The sequence below is a fragment of the Crinia signifera genome, chromosome 1 (genome assembly GCF_055691185.1).
Source record: "Crinia signifera chromosome 1, ASM5569118v1, whole genome shotgun sequence".
NCBI lineage: Eukaryota > Metazoa > Chordata > Amphibia > Anura > Myobatrachidae > Crinia > Crinia signifera.
In genome coordinates this window covers 232,462,227-232,484,048 of record NC_139217.1, presented here as the reverse complement: position 1 = coordinate 232,484,048, position 21,822 = coordinate 232,462,227, and the positions used below count along the sequence as shown (strand labels likewise).

The window sequence follows — 21,822 nt, the reverse complement described above, 5'->3', positions numbered from 1 at the left end:
GGTTGTTATGTGTTGATATAATATAAAACCTTCCTTATGAAAAAATACTCTGTACTATTTTCCTTTTCACGATAAATTTCCAGTATCAGGATCAGAGCACAAATCCCTGTTATCATAGTTACATAAATAAAAGCTAATTACCTTTCATTCAAAATAATCTGTCTGGTTTTTCAAATGTTGATATAAATTGTGGAAATTATTCACAGAAAAAAATAGTTGCAAGTGTTAACCCTATTTTATTAGACTTTTTATAATTGTGAGCAACGCTGGCATTTTTAGCTATTATTTTGTGCACAGAGACATTGGCACTCAAAGAGTTAATCACTTCCTTTCCACTTCGTGAGGGCCCTTTACATATGCAGATCTCAATAACATACAGATTTCACATTTGAAAAAAAACACCAGTTGTGCAGACAACCTTAATAAGGCTTAAAGCCTTTTAATATAGAATGCATTCACAGAACCGATAAAAAATCAAGCATGTAACACATCCATCCGTTTTGTGCATTAGGACATCTCATACTCATCGGTGACACTTCTGAGGAATAGCCCTTTTGAGTTTGAAACACTTTAAGCAGTTGGGCGAGTAACAATGTATGGCTGCTGCAGGGACTGACATTCTTGGACCTGAGGATGCTGAGTGTCTGGGACTCTGCTGGAAAGCTCCTGAATGAGATGTCCCAACATCAACTAAAAGAGCTACAACAGATGAAGTTGGAGATTTCTGCAAGTGCATCAGCATCACTTCTGCCTCATGAATGACTATTTAGTGAGAAATTCTCCAGACAAAATTTTATTGGTTGACCCCACATTATCCTTCAACACTTTTATATTTAAATCTGTTGCTAGCGTACTTTGTGTCCACCACACACAAACACACACATTTTTATTTGAAGCTCATATTCTATTTTATATATCATTTTCTTTGTTCTGGTTTCGGCAGTTTTATTTTGTTTTTAGTTACAACCAACACCTTTTTTTCTTTGTTTTGATAACTTCTGCATGTAATAATTTGTTTCCAAAATATTTTAAATAAAATAATATGCTATAAACAATGTTTTCAAGGCTTATTTTTGTTTTTATTATGACAGTTGACTATATTATATTTGACTATGGGGGGGTATGCAATGCTCTACCACTATTCCCAACAGTGGAAATGGCGGCGGGTCCCTATTAAATGCTGTCTTTATTGACAGCATTGAAGAAGGATCATGGCAGAACAAGCCTGACTTCAGAAGCTGTCTGGCCTGTTTTACAAATAACAGCCGTGGATTTTACGATCCCGGGCCCCAGAACGACAATCCACGTCTGTTTTCGCGGACACGCCCACTTTTCGCTGATCGGCAGGTGGACATTGAATCCCGTCTGCCGATTTGCTGTCGGGCAAAACGTAAACGGGCCTGGATCACAGCTGTTGGGAGGGATTGACAGCCGTTATTCAGGATTGCATACCCCCCTAATACATTTTATTATTCCATGGCAGGTAAAATAAAATTTAGGCAGATGTATCTTGAAAGGTGCATACACACTAGTTGTTTTTACCCAGCGTGTATCTGAAACGATGATGGGAAAAGTGTACACACACCGAGCAATTTTCGCCCGTCCAAGCAATTTTAATCAGGGTGGATGGCTTTCCATAGCAGAACGCTATGAAAAGCTGACCACCTCATCTGCTGGTAATACCAGCAGATGAATGGCGGTGGCTCACAATGATGTGGGAGCATGCATCAGCGCTCATCGCGGGGGCCATACACACTGGGCGGCTTTTGAGCTGAAAGCTGCTTTCAGCTCAAAATCGCCCAGTGTGTATGGGCCTTTATTGTGAGTGCATGCTACTGATTCCTAACAGATGCTATGTCTACATTTTGTGTAAAAGCACTCCTGAAAATTGTAGCCATCTCTGCTGCTCAGAGTTCTGCAGGACAAATTTCTACCCAGTACGCAAGCTGCGAATTAATGTTTATGCAAAACATCCATTTGCATGTGTGCAGGGAAAATCGGCGTGCGGGCGGCGTTTAGTTGACTCGCAAAGCTGTGAATTTCGCAGCATTGCGAGTCAACCAGAACGAAGTCCTTTGTGCCTATTATGCCTACAACCACATGGGAGAACATTCCTTCACACTGACACTCCCACGTATTAGAATGTGCATTCTGTTAAACTGTATGCATGTCTTCATCCTCAAGTGGTTTGGGCTTGCCCTCCATTATGTGTAAATCCGTGAAGTTTTAAAGATTCATCTTAATTACCAACAGCTCCTACATCAGTGGCAATGATATTGTAAGATCAACAGCTAAAACAGCCCTGTACAGTTCGAGAGTCCCCCACTCTAGAATCCTTCAAAAACAGTCTGAAGACTTTCCTGTTTACTCGAGCATTTCCGTAATTCCTTTAAGTATAGTTTAGAAAACTTGTTTCCTAGCACGGCCACAACGATTTAGATCGTTGTGGTCGTAAGATAAAAAATCGGATCGATCGCATCGCATGCGATTTGGTCGCATACGATGCGACCGATCCGACCGACCGATTTTTCACCCGATTTTTTTTTTTTTTTCACCAGATTTGTTTCAATTGCCCCCCCAAATGTTACTAAGTGGGCTAGACCCCACGATAGACGTCAACCCGAAGCGTGGCGAGCGCAGCGAGCCCGCGAGGGGCGGCGGTGCGCGTCCTCCGACCTTTTCATTCCCCTACTATCCACTAGGGCGTGGAGTGAGAATAGAATAGTGTGGCGAGCGCAGCGAGCCACCGAGCCCGAAGCGTGGCGAGCGCAGCGAGCCCCGCGAGGGGACGCGTCTAACTTCACAGGTATACGCGTCCCCTCGCGGGGCTCGCTGCGCTCGCCACGCTTCGGGCTCGGTGGCTCGCTGCGCTCGCCACACTATTCTATTCTCACTCCACGCCCTAGTGGATAGTAGGGGAATGAAAAGGTCGGAGGACGCGCACCGCCGCCCCTCGCGGGCTCGCTGCGCTCGCCACGCTTCGGGTTGACGTCTATCGTGGGGTCATGGCGGGCACATAAAAAATGTGAAATGGGTCATATTGGGCCATTTCACCTTTTTTATCATTTTACCCTATGTGAGATGGACTTAATCAAGTCCATCTCATCTTGTGCCATTATAATGGCACAAGACCGACGCGATCCTCCCGATTTCAATGTTAAAAGATTTTTTAACATTGAAGTCTATGGAAAAATCGGGTCAATCGGTCGGTCGCATCGCGGCCGATTTTAATTGGTCGCGACCGACCGATTGACCCGATTTCTGTCATTCAAAGTGAAAAAATTGTAAAAAATCAGCCACATCGTGAGGATCGTGTCCCTTAATTAAGAGCCACGATCACTCACGATTGTGGCCGTTCTAGGAAACAAGTACCCGCTTTTCTGTACTTCTTTGTTCCTGTACTGTATTAAGGAGCATACACACTGTACAATTTTTTTTGACCAATTTTGTTCATTTCGGCCATTCTAAACGAAGTTGATCAAAATAGCTGTCAGTGCGTTTGCGACGAAAGACGAATGATAATGCGCGTACCTGCCAGTTGTTCATCAAGATTATTTGTGAACTGTACATGCAGCTCAATTTGGATATCTTTCAAAAAGAGCCTACAAAAGTGTAGCTAGATCTTTCATCTTTCGTTTGTCGTCAATATCTTTCATCAACATCTTTCGTCCAGGATACTGGGTTCAAGGGAAATGTCTTTCAACGAAATTGAAAATAAAAAAAATTGTACAGTGTGTATGCACCTTTACATTTTTTTTGTATGTGGGAAGCGTCTTAAGTCCTATTGGAGAAAGAGCGCTATATAAATAAAATTATTATTATTACAATTAAATATAAGTAATATATACAGTATGTATAAATCTAATTCTAAAACTTTTAGAACACTTCTAGTTGGCATCTGTATTTCCTGAAGAAGCCTATACAATTAGCACGGAAGTGTCTGTGGATTAACTGCAGATGGCGGATACTGATTGCCTGCTATGGAGCTGTAAACAGAATCTGCCTCCTGTAATGCACAGAAACATGTGCATTAGGATCTGCAGATAGCAGCTCGTCACTAATTGACTCTGCCCCTATGTGCTTGTGAAAGCAATTTGGGAAGGACAGGTCAATATTGTGCAAAATCACTTCTAAATGAGTATAATACATCATTTGAAGTTAACAGTCATACTATTGGCATTCTGTAAGTGATAGAGGAGATATTTTGTTGACCTGTATTGCATTATAAATGGAATCTATACACCTAAAGGAATAATGACGTTAGTGAGCAGCACAGAGATCATTTGGCATGAAGACGGTTATTCGGGTTCACTCCTTCTGGCATATTCCTTCTTAGATGGACAAAACCATGTGCACTGCAGGGGGCAGATGTAAAATGTTCAGAGAGAATTAGATTTGGGTGAGATGTTTTGTTTCTGTGCAGGGAAAATACTGACTGCTTTATTTTTACACTGCAATATAGATCTCACTGTATCCAAATCGTCCAAAAAAGGCCCGCAGTAGGTTTCTTTCAGTGGAGTGATACTCTACAACTTGTGTGGAACCTCGTCTGGGTTGGAGCGTAGGGCTGCCCTGGAAAATGGGACCAATTGGTGACCACTGGGTGAGGAGGTTGGTGAGGCTGGTCCGGGCCCAAATGAATGGGATAATGTCAGGGTGGATGAGACTGGATGTGGTTTGCCCTCTGAACCACCAACGCATTTCGCCAGTAATAAAGCCAGGTTACTGGCGAAACGTGTTTGTAGATCAGAGGGCAAACCACATCCAGTCTCATCCACCCTGATATTATCCCATTAATTTGGGTTCGGACCAGCCTCACCCAGTGAGTTTCTTGACCAGCGGTCACCAATTGGTCCCATTCTCCAGGGCAGCCCTACGCCCCAACCTGGACGGAGGTTCCACACAAGTTGTAGGAGTATCACTCCAAATCACTCCACTGAAAGAAACCTACTGCGGGCCTTTTTTGGATGATATGGATACAAATAACATCAACATTCACTATTGGACTGTACTTAGCCGACTCTGGCTTCCTTACAATAAAGAGGCACTATAGGAACGGACCAAGTGAACAGTGGATTCTAAAAATACGGTACCGTATTGACTGGACTTAATTCCTTATTACCTCTGCCTTAGTGCTAATTTGCGCTAATTTATTTTAATTATGGTATGTCATGCTGAAATGTTATATATGTTTTAATCAATGTTATTGCATTTTATTTCCAATTGGCACCTCACTCTTTTTAATTAATGAATTAATTGATCTATTGATTGGTCTTTTTATTGTATAGCGCAGTGTACCCCCTTGTTCTTTTTGTACCCAGAAGGGGCTGACTACCCCTTATTCACACTGCAGCTTGACAAAGCTCATCGTATTCCTCTACACCCCCTGCACTTGTTGATAACTAGTTATCAACTACCCTCTATTTCAAATATAACTCTCTCTGCACAAGTAACATCTATCCCACCTGCAGTGCACATGGTTTTGTCCATCTAAGAAGGTGAATTTGCCAGAAGTGAGTGAACCAAAATAACCCCCTAAGAGCCTGAGGCAGAGGTTTTGCACTGCCTATGTCTTTTAAAAGGGCAATTATTTACAAAGTATAGTTTTGAATTGTAAATGATTACCCCTTTAAAAAAGGCTGAACTCTGACTTTATTACATCTCACCCTATACAGGTATGTGGAAATGTTCTACTCACTTTGAATACATTCATATACTGCATGTAAAATAAAATATTCCCATTTTAGCATAATAAATTATGTGTGCCTTGGGAAACCAAAACGTTACACTTTGCGAGTCAACCAGAATGACCTACTAAGCTGGGAATTTTGCAGTTTTCCAAGCCAACTAAATGCCGTCCGCATGAATGCCTCCTCCCTCGCACGGCGAATATCCCTGCACGCATGCGAATGGATGTTTTGCATAAACATCTGTTTGCAGCCTTGCGCACCGGGCCAAAATCATTCGATGGTTGCAGACCAGCAAATGATTTCGAAAGCATTTGCAAATCTAAGTCACGCTGGTGACTCAGATTTGCAGCACTCTTGTAAGCGAAAAGGGTGGGCAGCTGTCATCCGGTGATGGCAGCTGCTCACCCTCAGCACCCACATCATGGTCAAACAACCATTGGAGCAGACAGCATTTTCATGGGGACACCCATGAAATGCTAAGGGTACTTGTTTCCTAGCACGGCCACATATCTTATGGATCGTGTACCTTTAGTTAAGGTACACGATCCATAAGATGGACCCGATTTCCTTTGAAATCAGGTCCATTTGGCCGGCTAGGACAAAATATCGGGGGCATCGCGTCGGTCGGGACCATTAACATAGGTCCCGACGCGATGCCCCCGATTTTTACATAGGCTTCAATGTTAAAAGATTTTTTAACATTGAAATCCTGAAAAAATGTGAAAAATGTGAAATGGGCCAATATGACCCATTTCACATTTTAGATGTCCCCGTCGTCACCCCACGATAGACGCCAACCCGAAGCGTGGCGAGCGCAGCGAGCCCGCGAGGGGCGGCGGTGCGCGTCCTCCAACCTTTTCATTCCCCTACTATCCACGTCGGCGTGGAGTTGAGAATAGAATAGTGTGGCGAGCGCAGCGAGCCACCGAGCCCTAAGCGTGGCGAGGGGACGCGGATACCTTCACAGTTTTACGCGTCCCCTCGCGGGCTTCACAGGTGTCCGTGGCGACGCGGACACCTGTGAAGTCCGCGAAGGGACGCGTTTACCTGTGAAGGTATCCGTGTCCCCTCGCGGGGCTCGCTGCGCTCGCCACGCTTCGGGCTCGGTGGCTCGCTGCGCTCGCCACACTATTCTATTCTCAACTCCACGCCGACATGGATAGTAGGGGAATGAAAAGGTCGGAGGACGCGCACCGCCGCCCCTCGCGGGCTCGCTGCGCTCGCCACGCTTCGGGTTGGCGTCTATCGTGGGGTGGGGTGTACGCCGTGACATTTGGGGGGGTTGGGAATATTTTACATTGAATCCAATGTAAAATCGGGTCCCAGGGACCCGATTTACATTTAATAAAAAAAAAAAAATCGGGTCCAAAATCGGTCGGTCGCGACGATCGCATCGCATGCGACCAAATCGCATGCGATGCGATCGACCCGATTTTTCCGACACGACCACCCCGATGTAAATCGGTGTGGCCGTGCTAGGAAACAAGTACCATGCTAAGAATTCCCATGGACACGACACGTGTCACCCGCCCCACGCCCGCACTGCTCTGTGCAAATGGGCTGGCGACTATACAAGTCATTGCGTCCATTTGCAAACAGAGCCTGCGCATGTGCAGTAGCAAAACATAGCTCCTCCATGCAAAGGCGCAAGACCAGAATGACCTCATTAATGCAAAACCATAAAAATGGGCCCAGTCATAAAAAGGTTTACAGAACAGATTAACATTTAAAAAATGACCTTGCTTGTGTGTGATGTGTGACTGACATACAGTAGGACTTAAACCTTCCTTTTTTAGTCCGCTGCTCCTGTGTCTTGTCTGTGCTTGTAAATGATTTATTCTTCCTTCTCAGATGCTGCTGCTTCTTCAAAAGAAGGAAGAGGAAAAATATTCAGCAAAAATGACCTCTGCTTTTTTCAAGTGTTCACAAAGAGCAGGTGTACTCTTTCCAGACAACAGAGTCCCTTCTCCAAGCAACAGCATAGGTCACGCGGAACAGTGAGTGGATTTGTCTTCTCCATATTATCTACTTGTTCTTGGACTTGAAAGAAAATGAAAGAAGTATCCAATCCGCAATTTGCAGACCATTGCTAGCAAGTGGAAAAGTGGAAGTTGTTGCTCCTAAGAAGAAATATACTGGAAGTAAACTTTAAAAATGCAAGTGAACACCTGACATTAATGTAAACCAAAGTGGAGTACTGTGCATGGAGGCACAGAGAAACAGTGCATTAAATCTCCTCCCTCTTTCATCCAGGACTCAGTCTGAGCTTGAGAGTATGTAATACACCGATGTAAAGTTCGCTATAAACATTTGCATTTTATATTCTACTATGTTATATCTGGCTTTGCTAAGCCATAAGGTTATGGAAATCTGCTCAATTCTACAAAATGAAATAATCCCTCATATTGTATGTTACTTTGCTATTTAAAGGTTCAGTCACTTATAATATAAAGTAAGATATTCGATAAACAAATGATACATTTTTGTACACCTTTCCAAACTCTTTGTTTTGCTATGGATAATGTAATTGCAGGCCAGATTTATGAGGGGTATCCAATGGAAACGTATAGAGGGAATTTGGCAAGGGGCATGCATAAGGAGAAGATGGACACTGGGTTCATGGGGAAGTCCTACACAGGGCACTTAAAGCAGGGGACTACATTTCTTAAAATGCAATTTTCAGTGAAGTATTCCATACAGTTCAAACTCTATTTCCATTATTATCCATCAACATGTACCATGTTGCCGTAAACTAACATTTTGTAATTCAGTAGTGCATGCAAGCAACTATAGCTGCAACCAATGCTAATTATTTTACAGTGTACGTTAACATAATGCATTTCATTATGAGACTAAAATGAAGTACAATATATCAAATATTAAAGGCAGAGATGTGAAATACGTGGGATCAAAAAACGTATTTCATTAACATAAAAGGTAGCATGAAACACCAGTATTTAAAACATCCTACAGGAAATGCACACCTCTGCAAAGATTAATAATGTGTACACTAAATAGCCAAAACACCAGAAATACAGCCTAAGTAAGCATGTACATAAATAAGCACTGCAAACCAAGTGATTACTGCAATAATAACCCATATTCTATAATGATGTATGATGAATGTCATCATAACACAATGGCATATAATAAATTGGAAACCGTTGTAATTTCATCTAGATAACTTTTTATTATTGTTCATTTATCTAGCCCCACAATTATATGCAGTGCAGTGTGTCACACACACCATTCCCTAACCTATTGCAGTTTATAGTGTACATTCTCTACACTTAAACACACTAGGGCCCGTTTTGTTAAAAAACTATTTACCTGTATGTTTCTGGAATGTGTGATGGAAACACACAACAGGGTCACGCGCACCAGGCGCTGGAGGGGCGCTAGTGTGCGGTCCTGGGACTCCTGGCAGCGGGGACGGGCAGCAAGGTCCCGGGGATGGGCAGCGGGGGTCCGGGGACTGGTGGGTTAACTCCGGCTCCTAGCGCTGCCGGGCGGGAAGCAGATTTTGAAAAGACTCGCCGGACGCTGATTGGCTGAATTTAGCCAATCAGCGTCCGGCAAGTCTTTTCAAAGTCATCAGCGCTTCCCGCCGCCAGGCACAGACAGATAGCGCTAGGAGACTGAGTGAGTGAAGGCAGCCGCTACACCAGTCCCTGGACGCTGCCTACCCCCGCTGGCTGCACACAGGTATGTTGGCAGCGGGGGTCCAGGGACTGGTGTAGCGTCAGCTTTCACTCACTCGTCACTCCATCTCCTAGCGCTATTTACCTGGCGGTGGGAAGCACTGATGATTTTGAAAAGACAGCCAATCAGCGTCCGGCAAGTCTTTTGAAAATCTGTTACCCGCCCACCGCCCGGCAGAGCTAGGAGCCGTAGTTAACCTACTCCAGTCCCCGGACCCCCGCTACCTGTACCCAAGCCAGGGCAGTCATTTGGTGTGTCCCACGGGGGCGACCAAATGACTGTCGCCCCAGGCGCAGAAACACCTAGTTTCGGCCCTGCACACAAACACGAATAGACCATACAAACTCCACACATACAGAATAGGTATATTTTCTTGCGTCAAGTGTCTCACATAGTCCAAATGTCCAAAATCAGTGTTTCAAAACATTCCTTTTGTCTGTTTTTTGGTGTTGTCAAATTCTCAAGTTGGATATACATCGAAAAATGTCAATAAAACATATGATTAGACTCCATATTTAACTTTCTGTCTGAAAATAGGCAGAATTTCCAATGAGGCCCACACTCTTATGCTGTGTAAACACTGTGTATATGCAGTGTATATACTTTTCTGGAAGCGCCGGATTTTTGGTTACACTATTTCTTTGTTTTCACACATACAGGACCCTAATTAGCAAAAGTACAGGAGTCACATGCTAAATGTGTAGCATGAGTATAACATTTTAGGACCTTTTGTGAGGAGAAAGGGCTGTGTGTCCTCTTTCCTGGATTGTATAACACTTCTGAAAATGCACCACCTCCACTGAAATCTTATAGAAATGCTGTCATCCTGCAAAACAAAATTCTATATTTGCATATGGGTTCACTGATTCTGTACGTTGTTAGGAATCCTCTATCCGCCCAACACATTTCACAAGTTGGGCAACATGATCCAAAGAGAGACTGAACCTTTAAATATATTATTGTTTTTTTGTTGATTGATCCTTTGGGTCTGACCCCTAAATTATTTCACCTTGATACCTTACTCCTATTACAAATTGTATTTCTTAAGTCACTCTTGTCACTTTACTTGTAGCAGGGACTGACCATTTATTTGTCATTGCTACATTCTCATTTCTTTTTGGACTACAGATTTGCATTCATTTAGACCATTTTGAACCCTTTTAATAAAATATGTGAACAATTTTTTTTTTTACCATACTTAATTGCGTCTTTACAAATAATTTCAGGGAGTGTTTGGGAGCATAAAATGGCTTTATAATGGAAAAAAAATAATTGCATATAACTAAATAACAGGGGTTTTCTTAATGCCTGAAATCTTAGTAGACATACTGGGGGAAATTTACTAAGATGGTAGTTCTTTTTCAGATAGGATGTTGCTATGGGCAACCAATCAGATACTCTATTATTTTGTAGAAGGTGCAAAATAAATAAGAAGTAGATTCTGATTGATTGCCCATAGCAATTGAACTCCCACATTAGTACATTTCCCCCACTGTATCTAAAGGTCCATACACACTGGGCAATTTTGCGCAGCGTGAATGGACAGCGATGATTGCTATCATCGCTGGGTGGAAAACCGCTCAGCGCAGTGCTATGCAAAGCCGTCCTCAAAGCTGTTCATCTGCTGGTAATACCAGCAGATGAACGGCTTTCCCGGCGATAATGCGGGAGTGCGCAGCAGCGCTCATCGCCGCGGCATACACACTGGGCGGCTTTGAGCTGAAAGCCGCTCACACTTGCTGTTTTGAGCGACTCTCAGCTCTGTCGCCCAGTGTGTATGGGCCTTAAACAGTGCTGCACAGACATTTGCAAAAGCTCACTATAACCCATGGCAGCCAATCAGGTGTCTAGTATTACTAAAATAGAACCTTAAAAGCTGGACTCTTGCTGGTTACTATTGGTTACAGTATATGTTTGGAGTTACCTGTGCACTATATATCCGAATTATGGACCCTTATGTTTTTTACATTACAACATGTATTTATGATTTTGCAGAAAATTCCTTGCATTAATGAATATACTTGTAATTTATTTTGAATGTACACTTAAAATGGGATGCGGTCATTTTGTCCACAGCATTATGGTAGACAGTCATTAGCTCGACGTGGGTCTAGGTCGAGATAGGAAAAGGTCAACATGGTTCTAGGTCGACGGGTCGTTAGTTCGACTGGTCATTAGGTCGACAGTGAAAAGGTCGACATGGGGTTTTTCACTGTTTCTTGAACCGACAGGTGGTATTTCATGCCCTACCATCCACTAGGGCGTGGTGGGAGAATAAAATAGTGTGCCGAGCGATGCGGTGCACTTTAACCTGTGTCCATGTCGACGGTGTTGACATTCAGGTAAAAAAAAAAACTGTGAAAAACCCCATGTCGATCTTTTTACTGTCGACCTAGACATTGTGGAACTAACGACCTTTCGACCTAGAACCATGTCAACCTAGACCTATGTTGAGCTTTTCCCATGTCGACCTAATGGTGTCGGCCTAATGACTGTCGAACATCATGCTGTAGACCAAGTGATCCCAAGGCTTAAAACATTATGTTGCTAAAGCAGGAAACCACAATACTAAAGGAGGATGTATAAAGTGATTCAAGAAGTGTTCTTATTTTTATAGTCTTCTATGGTAAAGTGACTTGCTATTGTGAGATTAATGTGTATCAGTATAAATCTTTTAGTCATTTTTATATATCTAGATCCGGAAACGATTTTAGGTGGGTCTGATTTGAACAGAAAAATTGTGTTTCAAGACAGTTTAGTCTTAAAATAATGACAGTGATCTATCTATGACTGCGACACTTTGTGAAACTGTCTATAGAACTGTGTCTTTTTCCTACTGTATTTCATATTAACTATGTTTTCACACCTGTCCTTTACTGACCTGTAGCAGTGTAGGTTATCTTTGTATGAGTTTATTTTGTTCTGTCATGTTGAAACTGGATCCACCTGAAGGACAAACTGTCCCACTATCTGGTTTCTCTTGTGCAAGGTATACACTTGTCTGATCGTTTTCATAGCAAAAAGCAATGGGTAAAGGAGGTTGAAACAAACAACAATCTCTGCAGACCACATATCATTTATTAGAAACAAACAACAATGCATAATAACGTATACATCTGGCATTAAATCACCAATGTTTATTTATACATTAATGTTCTTTAATAAAAAGGTACCATAGTCTAAAAGTTAGTTTTCCCTTGGAATGCTGTGAAATGTTAGAAAAAAAGTTATGGTGTAGCAAAATGCGAAATGCAGATGGTTCCTCCAACAGTCCCATTACTGCCCTCCTCTTTCTTCCTACCATTTCAAACTGCAATCGGTACCATCTACAATTCATATGAAATGGGCCCAGACAGCCACCCATCCTATCAGAAAGAAGACGGTATTAGTAAGAGAGAGGAATGCGGCAGTGGACAGCTGGAGGGACCTTGCACCATAGGTAAATATTTTATTGTATCTTACTGATTACCTTCCAAAACAGTTTTAGGGGTATATTCAATGCCGGGGGCGAGCTGTGACAGCGAGCAGGGCTGCCTGCTCTTTGTCACAGATCGCCCTGTCAGTATTCAACTGACCCCCTGCATATGCTGACTCCCTACTTTTTGGAGTGAGGGTGAATCGCCGTATGCAGGTTTTTTTTTTAACCCCCTCGCTGGCCGCATTGAATACGGGCCTTTGTATGGAGTCATGCTTTTGTTTTGTAATGTATTGGTGGCAACAAGCCTCTAACTAGAACTAATATGGGTAAATTGTAAAAGCCACATCTTTTTGGAAAATGCCTTAATGAAGTCCATATACATTGTTAGATGAGTGTCCATTATATTGTTTGCAAATCTTGAAATTAGTCACAAATTATTGGCAAGTAGACTTGCCACCTACAACATTGTAAAGTAAGTATATCAGAGGAGTAGCTGTGGAGACTACACAAAAACATATGGAGCGGGGGGGGGGGGGTCAAAAACACTGCCCCATGGCAACTACATGCAACCTGTAGAACACAGGTATTCAACCTGTGGCCCTCCAGCTGTGGGGGTATTACACATCTCAAAATGTCCTAAATGAAAAATAAAAGCTTCCATGAGATGCACCACGTAATCCTTTGGATGCTGTAGAATAGTGACGGGTAACCTTTGGCCCTCCAGCTGTTGTTGAACTACACATCCCAGCAATCCCCTGGTGAAATTTTACTTTTTGGCCATTTGGGGGGGGGGGTGGAAATTAACCCTGGGCCCTGCTCATAGACAATATTTAAGGTTAACAATTTAAAATATATTCTGAAATTGCAAAAGACAGTTTTTTACATAACACTAACTTTTGAGCTCACAAATTTGTGCAGTTCTCTTTGGTGCCATGTATACTGTGGTTAGGTTTTCCAAGGAATATGCAAGTTGCATGTTGTGGTCCTCCATAAACAAATGATTCACGCCTCATCTTGTAGTTTTCTATTGTCTCTCATTTACAAGTTGTAATGATGATTCATCTCCCTGTCCATATGCACGGCTGGTCAGTTTTTTGATTTTTTTTTTTTTTTTTAAGGCACTATCCTCCATATATGGCACTACATTATAATTTACCCATTTTGCTCTTTGTTTACAGTTTGTTACCTATATGATTACTGTGTAGGTTCTGGATGTAAAGATTGCCCAATCATATTGTATTTAGCATTTACTGTATATCATGTGTAATTGATTATCATCTATTGTGGACAGTTAGGTTTCAGTTAGCCCTTTGTTAATGATCATTGATGACTGTATGGCACATTGCATGCGTTATACATTTTGCACTTCATTTATATTGGTTATGCTTTTCTAATAAATTATTTGTGGGAAATAGCAAGTTCTGCTTTGTTTTTCATCTTTTTTTCTCATTCCATGTTCACACATTCATAAACTACCAGATTTTTGTTACCACCAGATAGATAGATTGGATAGATAAATCTGTAGGTGTGTATCCAGCTTAACCCTTTAAGGTCCAATGTCTAGTCAGACTCAACAGCCCTAGCGCTAGTAGCAGATCTGATGGTGAGCCACTTTAAAATAAGAATATCAACATTGTTCAACATTCAATGTAGGTCATTTTTGAACATTTAAACCAGACTATTTGAATTGCAAAAATTTGGACTGCAAAGGGTAAAAGGTGGGTACACACCTACAGATTTATCTGTCTGTCTAATCTATCTGGCGGTAACAAATATCTGGTAAAGTATGGGAGTATAGGCCAATCAATCATTCGCTCCAGAATGCTCCCAAAATAGACAAAATCATTTGTTTGTATAAATTGGTTAAATCAAATTGATTTAACCAATTTGTCTGAATGACCACTGTCTGTTTTCCAGAGTTTAGGAGCAGGTTTTTGATTGTCATTTGCTCCTGTAGATTTTCAGATTTTTTTTCTCACCATACAGATTGGACAGATATATCTTTAGGTGTGAACCCAGCTTTAGCATGACTGTCCAACTTCATGTGAAGAACTAATACACTTCTTTGTGTATACACTTGTGTTTGGTATAAACAGTCTTTATGAAAAAAAAAAAAACTATTGAAGTGAATGTAAATAACAAAACATAGATAAAGGTAACATTTTACATATGACAGTATATAAGGACCACATGAACTAAACCTTGAACAGTGGCTGGAACTTTATCACTCTCCATCAGTCAGCTCCTAATTGCCATGCTGCGGTGTTTGAAAAATGACAGGAGCTGGTTGGTGGTTTTATCACTCTCCACTTTCACTTTTTCAAGGCTTTAGTACATCTGGCCCTAATGTCCACAAATATTTTAAAACTGCTAATGTTCACCAGCATAAATAATTAGTTAATGTATTAAGCTCCCCCAGAGTGTACTCCAAATGGAAGTTAAATCTGAGTGATGTCATGATAGGTCCCAATTAAAAATTGTACCTGCTGAGTCAGTTATAGGGGGTTAGTAGTCCTCCAAACATGTTACATGGTCCTCTTTTATAATGCAGGCTTATCTTGTTCAAAGAAACTGACTTGCAGTGCTGTGGATTGCTGGTGCCTTCCACATGGGAAGCATTGGTTAGTACTGCTGCTGGAAGCTATGGCAGGTGTGCGGGACTAAATACCAGTTGACCCAAATTTTATACCTTGGTTTACTGTAGATTCTGTGCACATTGTGAACTTAGCAGAAAGGGTAATGCTCTGAGATAAATAAATAGTCTAACCATCCGACAGTAGGGATTCCAGCGGTCATTTCTCCGACATCGGAATCCCGACGGTCAGGAACGCATTAAAACCCCTTGCGGGCTCGCCACCTATTCTTTTCTCCCTCTATGGGGGCTGTGGATCCCCACGAGGGAAAATAGCCCGCGTAACTCGGTAATGACTTAATTACTTAATGTAAGTAATGACTGTCCGGCTCCTGACCGTCGGGATTCTGATGTCAGAGAAACGACCATCGGAACCCGACTGTCAGTGAGTCATCCGACACCCTCTCCAGACAGAATGGTTCCAACAGCTGAAAAAGTGAGGTGATGGATTACATTTCCCCTTCACCCCTCACCAGATTGAAATGGGAGAAATGGTCTCTATATAAAAACACTGACCCATCATTGGTCTCCCAAACTCATATTCTTTCAATTGATAGTTTGCGCTCTCCTACATCCTCCCCTTAGATCAGTAAAAAGGGTAAACGGGTGATTGGCAGTCCAGATCCAGCCCATCTTGAAAGGGCACATGTTCCTACACATGTTACATGGAAATCTATATGGCTCAAAACTACACCATGCTAGAACCTATGAGACCCCTATTTGTTTACTTCCTACTGTACATCCCACCCAGTAATCCTATCCCCCTTTCCTTCCCCTTTATTTTTTCCCTCCATTTAATTTGCATTGACTAGGTGATTGTACTGATTGTTGATATGCTTTGTGTTGAGATGCCTTGTCAAAACTTTCTGATATTTTCATAAAATCCAATAAAAAAGATTGGATTTTACCAAGCCGTGCGGACATCTTAAGATCACTGTCTATAATATCTGTCTGTGTAATACTAGTCCTTTTAGGGACTCTAATGTTTTTTGTAATAATTACCTATAAGCTGCAATCACCCGACCGATAGCCGGCATCTAGCGTGCTAACGAGTACACGCTAGACTGCCTCGCGGCTGACGCTCTCCTGAACAGGAGACGCAGCAGATGGCAGCTGCCTGTTCAGTACCTATGATAATAGCGGAGACCTTTACCGCAGTGTATCTTGCCACAACTGTATATTAGTTGGGACTATTATAGCCCTGACAGTGTAGGCAATAATATCAAATTATCTACTTGCTATTGTCAGGTGAATTTTCTCTTAGCCAATTATCAACACTGATATCTATGCCTGTCTGCACACAGCAAAACCTCTTTGACCTACATATGGGTACGTATGGTATTGTAATAACCCACAATATATAGGACCATTAGAGTGTGATATATGTGCTGTTGAATGAACCATATGTGTAACCTCACATACACGTCTGTATAAATAGCAGACCACCGGCTTTATTCTTAAACAAACCAACATCCAGCAGCAAATAGCGCAACCAAGACACAGACCACAGATACTAGCTGGTGACACTTTTCCTAAATTTACCAAAAATTTTAATATTGAACAAGGAATAACTTAGTGTCCCACAAACATTGCCATAGGCACACACCAGTACTGTGACAGTGGATCTAAGACTCCGCACGTGCATCTTTTAATGCACTTGTATTCACTTGTTTCATGTTTTATGTTGTTTGTCATATTTCGCAGTCCTTTTTTTTTACTTTAATAATAAAAGGTATATTTTATGATTTCTTTCTTGCTAATTGGTGCACCACTAAAGACAAACCTTTCCTCTCCTCAATACCCTAACCTTTTCTCTCCACACTGTGGAGCTGAAGGAGAATTTACACTGCAGATCAGAGTGAAAGTTTCTCCTGGGCAGCACTTTCCCTAGTGTCCGCTAAGGGACCATTGCAGCAGCGCAGATAAGTACATGGTTACATTATTCTGTGCAAATGCCTGACATTGTGCACTGTGTGTGTTATCATGACTGAAAGGTGTAGTGCTGCTGCTCTTGGGTAGGAAGCACCTGCCATGTTAAGTAACTGCAGGGTTTGCAGTGTTAAATTAACAATTGAACAGGTGGATCAGGGGGATTTGTGCCCTTCATGTGAGTCTGTGCCCAGTGGGGCTCAAGCCCAGAGGTCTGAGCAATCTGAATCTGCGTTGGCGGCTGCCTTTGGGAGATCTATGAATACCTTGGTACAGGCTTTAAATAGGCAGAGAGATGTGCTTGTAATATCTCCTAGGCCTTTTTCGTCCCCTCCACCTTCTGTGTGCTCTATTACACCATCTCAGAGGGACCCTGCTTTACTGCAGGTGATGCAGGACACAGCTCAGAGTGTCCATAAAATAAATACATTAATAGAGCAGCTTACCAAGGCCCCTGAAGTGACTTCCCCCAGGATAAGTCCTCAGCATGACGGGGCGGAGACTCCCCGTTCTGGAATCAGAGTGGGGGCTCGACTCCTGCAGTTTCGGGATATGTAGAAATCGCTCCACCCCGGACCCTTGGGTTCTTTCCATCATTTCTCAGGGTTACAGGATCAATCTCCGGGGTGTTCCTCCAAAGAGATTTCTTCCTACACCCCTACCACGGGAAACTCACTTGCGAAAAGCCCTCTTGGGGGCAGCAACGTCACTTCTCGTGAAGGGAGTGGGGATCCCGATGCCTCAGGAGGAAAGAAAGAAGGGATTCTATTCCATTCTTTTCTTAGTCCCCAAACCGGACTTCAGACCCATTCTAAACCTGAAGTCTTTAAACCTACATCTGTGGGTGGACCACTTCAGGGTGGAATCTCTGAGGTCAGTGCTTTTAAGCATATAACCTGGAGAATTTCTAGCATCAGTGGACATCCAGGATGCTTATTTACATGTGCCTATAAACAAAGAACATCATTCTTTACTGCATTTCGCAATAGGAGAAACTCCTCTGCAGTTTCAGGCCCTACCTTTCGAGCTAGCCACAGCTACGAGAGTTTTCACAAAAGTGATGGCTGTCATGGCAGCAGATCTCAGACTGAAAGGGATTGTAATTATTCCATACTTGGACAACCTCTTGTTCAAGGCCGAATCGGCAGAAAATTTGCAGGAACATCTGACGATGGCAACGCAGTTTCTCAGAGACCACAGGTGGATGTTGAATCTCCAGAAATCTAACACCCACTCAGAAACTTCAGTTTTTGGGTGTGATCTTGGATACACATCTACAGTTGGATCTCGGATACACAGCTACATTCGCCGGTTGGTGCTGTTGATTCTCACAATCACTGAATCCAACAGTTTTGCAGGGTTTGAAACTGTTGGGCAAGATGGTGGCAACTTTCGAGACTCTTCAGTATGCAAGGTTTTACTCAAGGCCTTTTCAGTGGAACGTTCTCGCCTGTTGGTCAGGAATTGTAGGCGGATGCACTCCTGTCTAGGAAATTGGGAATCTGTTTTGTTTATATAAACAATTTACTTAAAAAATGGGAACTCCAATTATCTTTATTTGTCTGTTCCTGATAAGGAGATACCCATCAATGTGCGAAATTGAAGAGGTTAAAACCATTCTTGGACAAACATTCCTGGCCAGTTTGAGAAAGCTCAGATGCGAAACACGTGTCACGAACCCGTGTTAGGTACATTGTAGGGTGTGTTGATGCTAGCTAATACTGTATGTCATAATGTGTTTGATTCACCATTTGTACTAGAAAGGGTCACTGTCTTCATAACTGCCTCACCACCTGAATAATAGGGGTGGGAGGATTGGCAATCGATACAGGACAGTAGAACTACCTGTTGGCATTGAGGGTACACAGTGTAATGTCTGTGGGTGACTCATTAACTCCACACTAAACTGCCATTCATGCTATAAAGCCTACAGTGTACCACCAATCACCAGCAGAGGTCCTCATAAGCCTACACAATAGAGAACTCTATCAGTCTATCTGAATACCAGATGATCTCATACGAAATATATAAACACTGTTGCAATTCCAAAATTCTGGGCTTGGAGCCAGCAAATCAGTGTATCGCTACAAAGTGTATCAAAACATGTACAAAATACATTAAGTGACATACCCACAAAGTAAATTGATATAAAGGCAATTGCCAACATTGTTAAGCCTATTAAGGCCAATTGTAAATATATCAGTTTCATAAATAGTACTGCAGTGTGATCCACACATACAACAATAGAAATTATAAGGGAAATTATCCCCACAAATAAAAGCTGCATCCCCCCAACAAATCTGCCAACACGTTTTAATCTTTCAACACAATCTTTATTTCCAGCACATATATGTTACTGTTTGTCCAAGAATGGTTTTAACCTCTTCAATTTCGCACATTGATGGGTATCTCCTTATCAGGAACAGACAAATAAAGATAATTGGAGTTCCCATTTTTTAAGTAAATTGTTTATATAAACAAAACAGATTCCCAATTTCCTAGACAGGAGTGCATCCGCCTACAACTACTTTCTTATTTTGTTCTTTTTTTAATATGGACTCCCAGTTGAATAGGATAGCACCCCTGCTACACAAGTATTAGAAAATAGCGGTACAAGGCTCATCAAACAAAGGGCACAAATTGATCCTTTGTGTGCAGAATCCAAAACCCCTGTCCCTACTGTTGGTCAGGGAACCCGAAAACCATGAAACGGGAAACACTGTTGCTGTCTCAGGAGACAAGGAGTCCTCCCCCTTTGAAAAAGCTATTTTTTAGCGAAACACGTCAGGGACACAGCAGCAGCAGCAGCACCCATAATTCAAGTGGACACTATCCTGACCAGCCTGGACGGACTGAACTCTCCTTTTGGTCCCACAGCCTTTGGGCACAGCAAGTAACCCCCCTCTTTTGCATGCCATCTCCTTTATCCCCAGTGATCGGATTACAAATAAAGTACTCTGGTAACCTCCCTCATCGCCGAAGGACTTTGGTAATTCAGGGACGAAATCTACATGTGCCAGTGACTATACAGGACATTTCAAGCCCTAACTTGAGAGGTGGATGGTAACTATATTACATCTTGAGCCAGCCCCTATAAACTACCCCAGGTATATATAGGAAAGAATCAGAATCATCTTTATTGGCCAGGTATACTTGCGTATGCTTGGAATTTTTTGTGGTAACAGTGCAGCATCAATCAGGGAACACAAGGGGGGTGGGAAGAGAGGCATAAACATACATCACATACATTTCACATATATCTAGAACAGTTCGAATTAGTATTTAGAATTTGGTACGTTCAATACGGTTTAGTTGGTGGACAGCTATTGGGAAGAAGCCTTTTGTAGTTCTTGTCGTCTTTGCTGGGATGGACCTTTGAAAGGATGTGCCCGTCAGTGCTGCCCATGCTAAACAGTTTTCTTTTTAAATAATTTAGTGTGGTGATTCTTTTACATATCGAATGTTTTTTATACATGCTGTCTAGTGATTAAAATTGTATTATTTATGGTTTATACATAAAATTTATGTAAAGTCAATCCAATCGTTTATTTAATTTTTTCTGACTTTTAGGCGCTGCATCTTTTCTTTTATCCTCTCATCTCAGAACACCCACTCAGAAACTTCAGTTTTTGGGTGTGATCTTGGATACACATCTACACTGTGTTGGATCTTGGATACACATCTACATTCGCCGGTTGGTGCTGTCGATTCTCAGAATCACTGAATCCAACAATTTTGCAGGGTTTGAAACTGTTGGGCAAGATGGTGGCTCTCCAGTATGCAAGGTTTCACTCGAGGCCTTTTCAGTGGAACGTTCTGGCCTGTTGGTCAGGGAACCCGAAAACCATGAAACATGAAACACTGTTGCTGTCTCAGGAGACAAGGAACTCATTGATCTGGTGGACGGATCTGGAGTCTCTGCAAATGGGGTGTTCCCTTCGCTCGTGGGATTGGCTGGTCGCCACGACCGATGCCAGTCTTAGGGGCTGGGGGGCGGTGGTCCTGTACCTCAGATTGCAAGGCCTCTGTCCAAACTGACGATCAACATTCTAAAGCTCTGGGCAGTTTGGAAGATGCACTACAGGCAGAGGATCTCCTGAAGGGGTCACCCGTATGCATACAGTCAGACAATGCCATGGCTGTGGCTTACTTAAACTATCAGGGCGGTACTCGCAGCAGGATGGCTATGCAGGATGTCTCTCGGATATTTCAGTGGGCAAAAGTGAACATTCCAACTCTGTTAGCTGTGTCCATTCCGGGGATCCGGAATGTGGAAGCGGACTTCCTCAGTAGGGCAGATCTGCTGGAAGGAGAGTGGGTGTTGCATCAAGAAGTCTTTCAGGTAATAGTAGCTCATTGGGGGCTCCCAGAGGTAGACTTGATGGCGTCCAGATACAATTGTAAGGTCCCCAGGTTCTGCTCTCAGACCAGGGATCCGACTGCGTGGGCAG

At 42.5% G+C, this 21,822-nt stretch overlaps 1 protein-coding gene across 4 annotated transcripts in view; it reads left to right on the top strand.

The window, feature by feature from the left end:
* CSNK1G2 (casein kinase 1 gamma 2) overlaps positions 1-10,573 on the top strand; it is a 43,303-nt gene extending 32,730 nt beyond the window's left edge. For 3 of the 4 annotated variants that reach the window (XR_014472983.1, XM_083179424.1, XM_083179425.1), the window contains one exon: positions 7,542-10,573. Coding sequence is in view for 2 of the 4 variants with exons in the window: in XM_083179424.1 (XP_083035550.1) it covers positions 7,542-7,593 (52 nt within the window). In the remaining 2 variants the exon portion in view is untranslated. Of the gene's footprint in view, positions 1-511; positions 2,497-7,541 lie in introns of those variants that run through there. The other variant, XR_014472982.1, reaches the window with a different exon arrangement.
* The last annotated feature ends 11,249 nt before the right edge of the window (positions 10,574-21,822 follow it).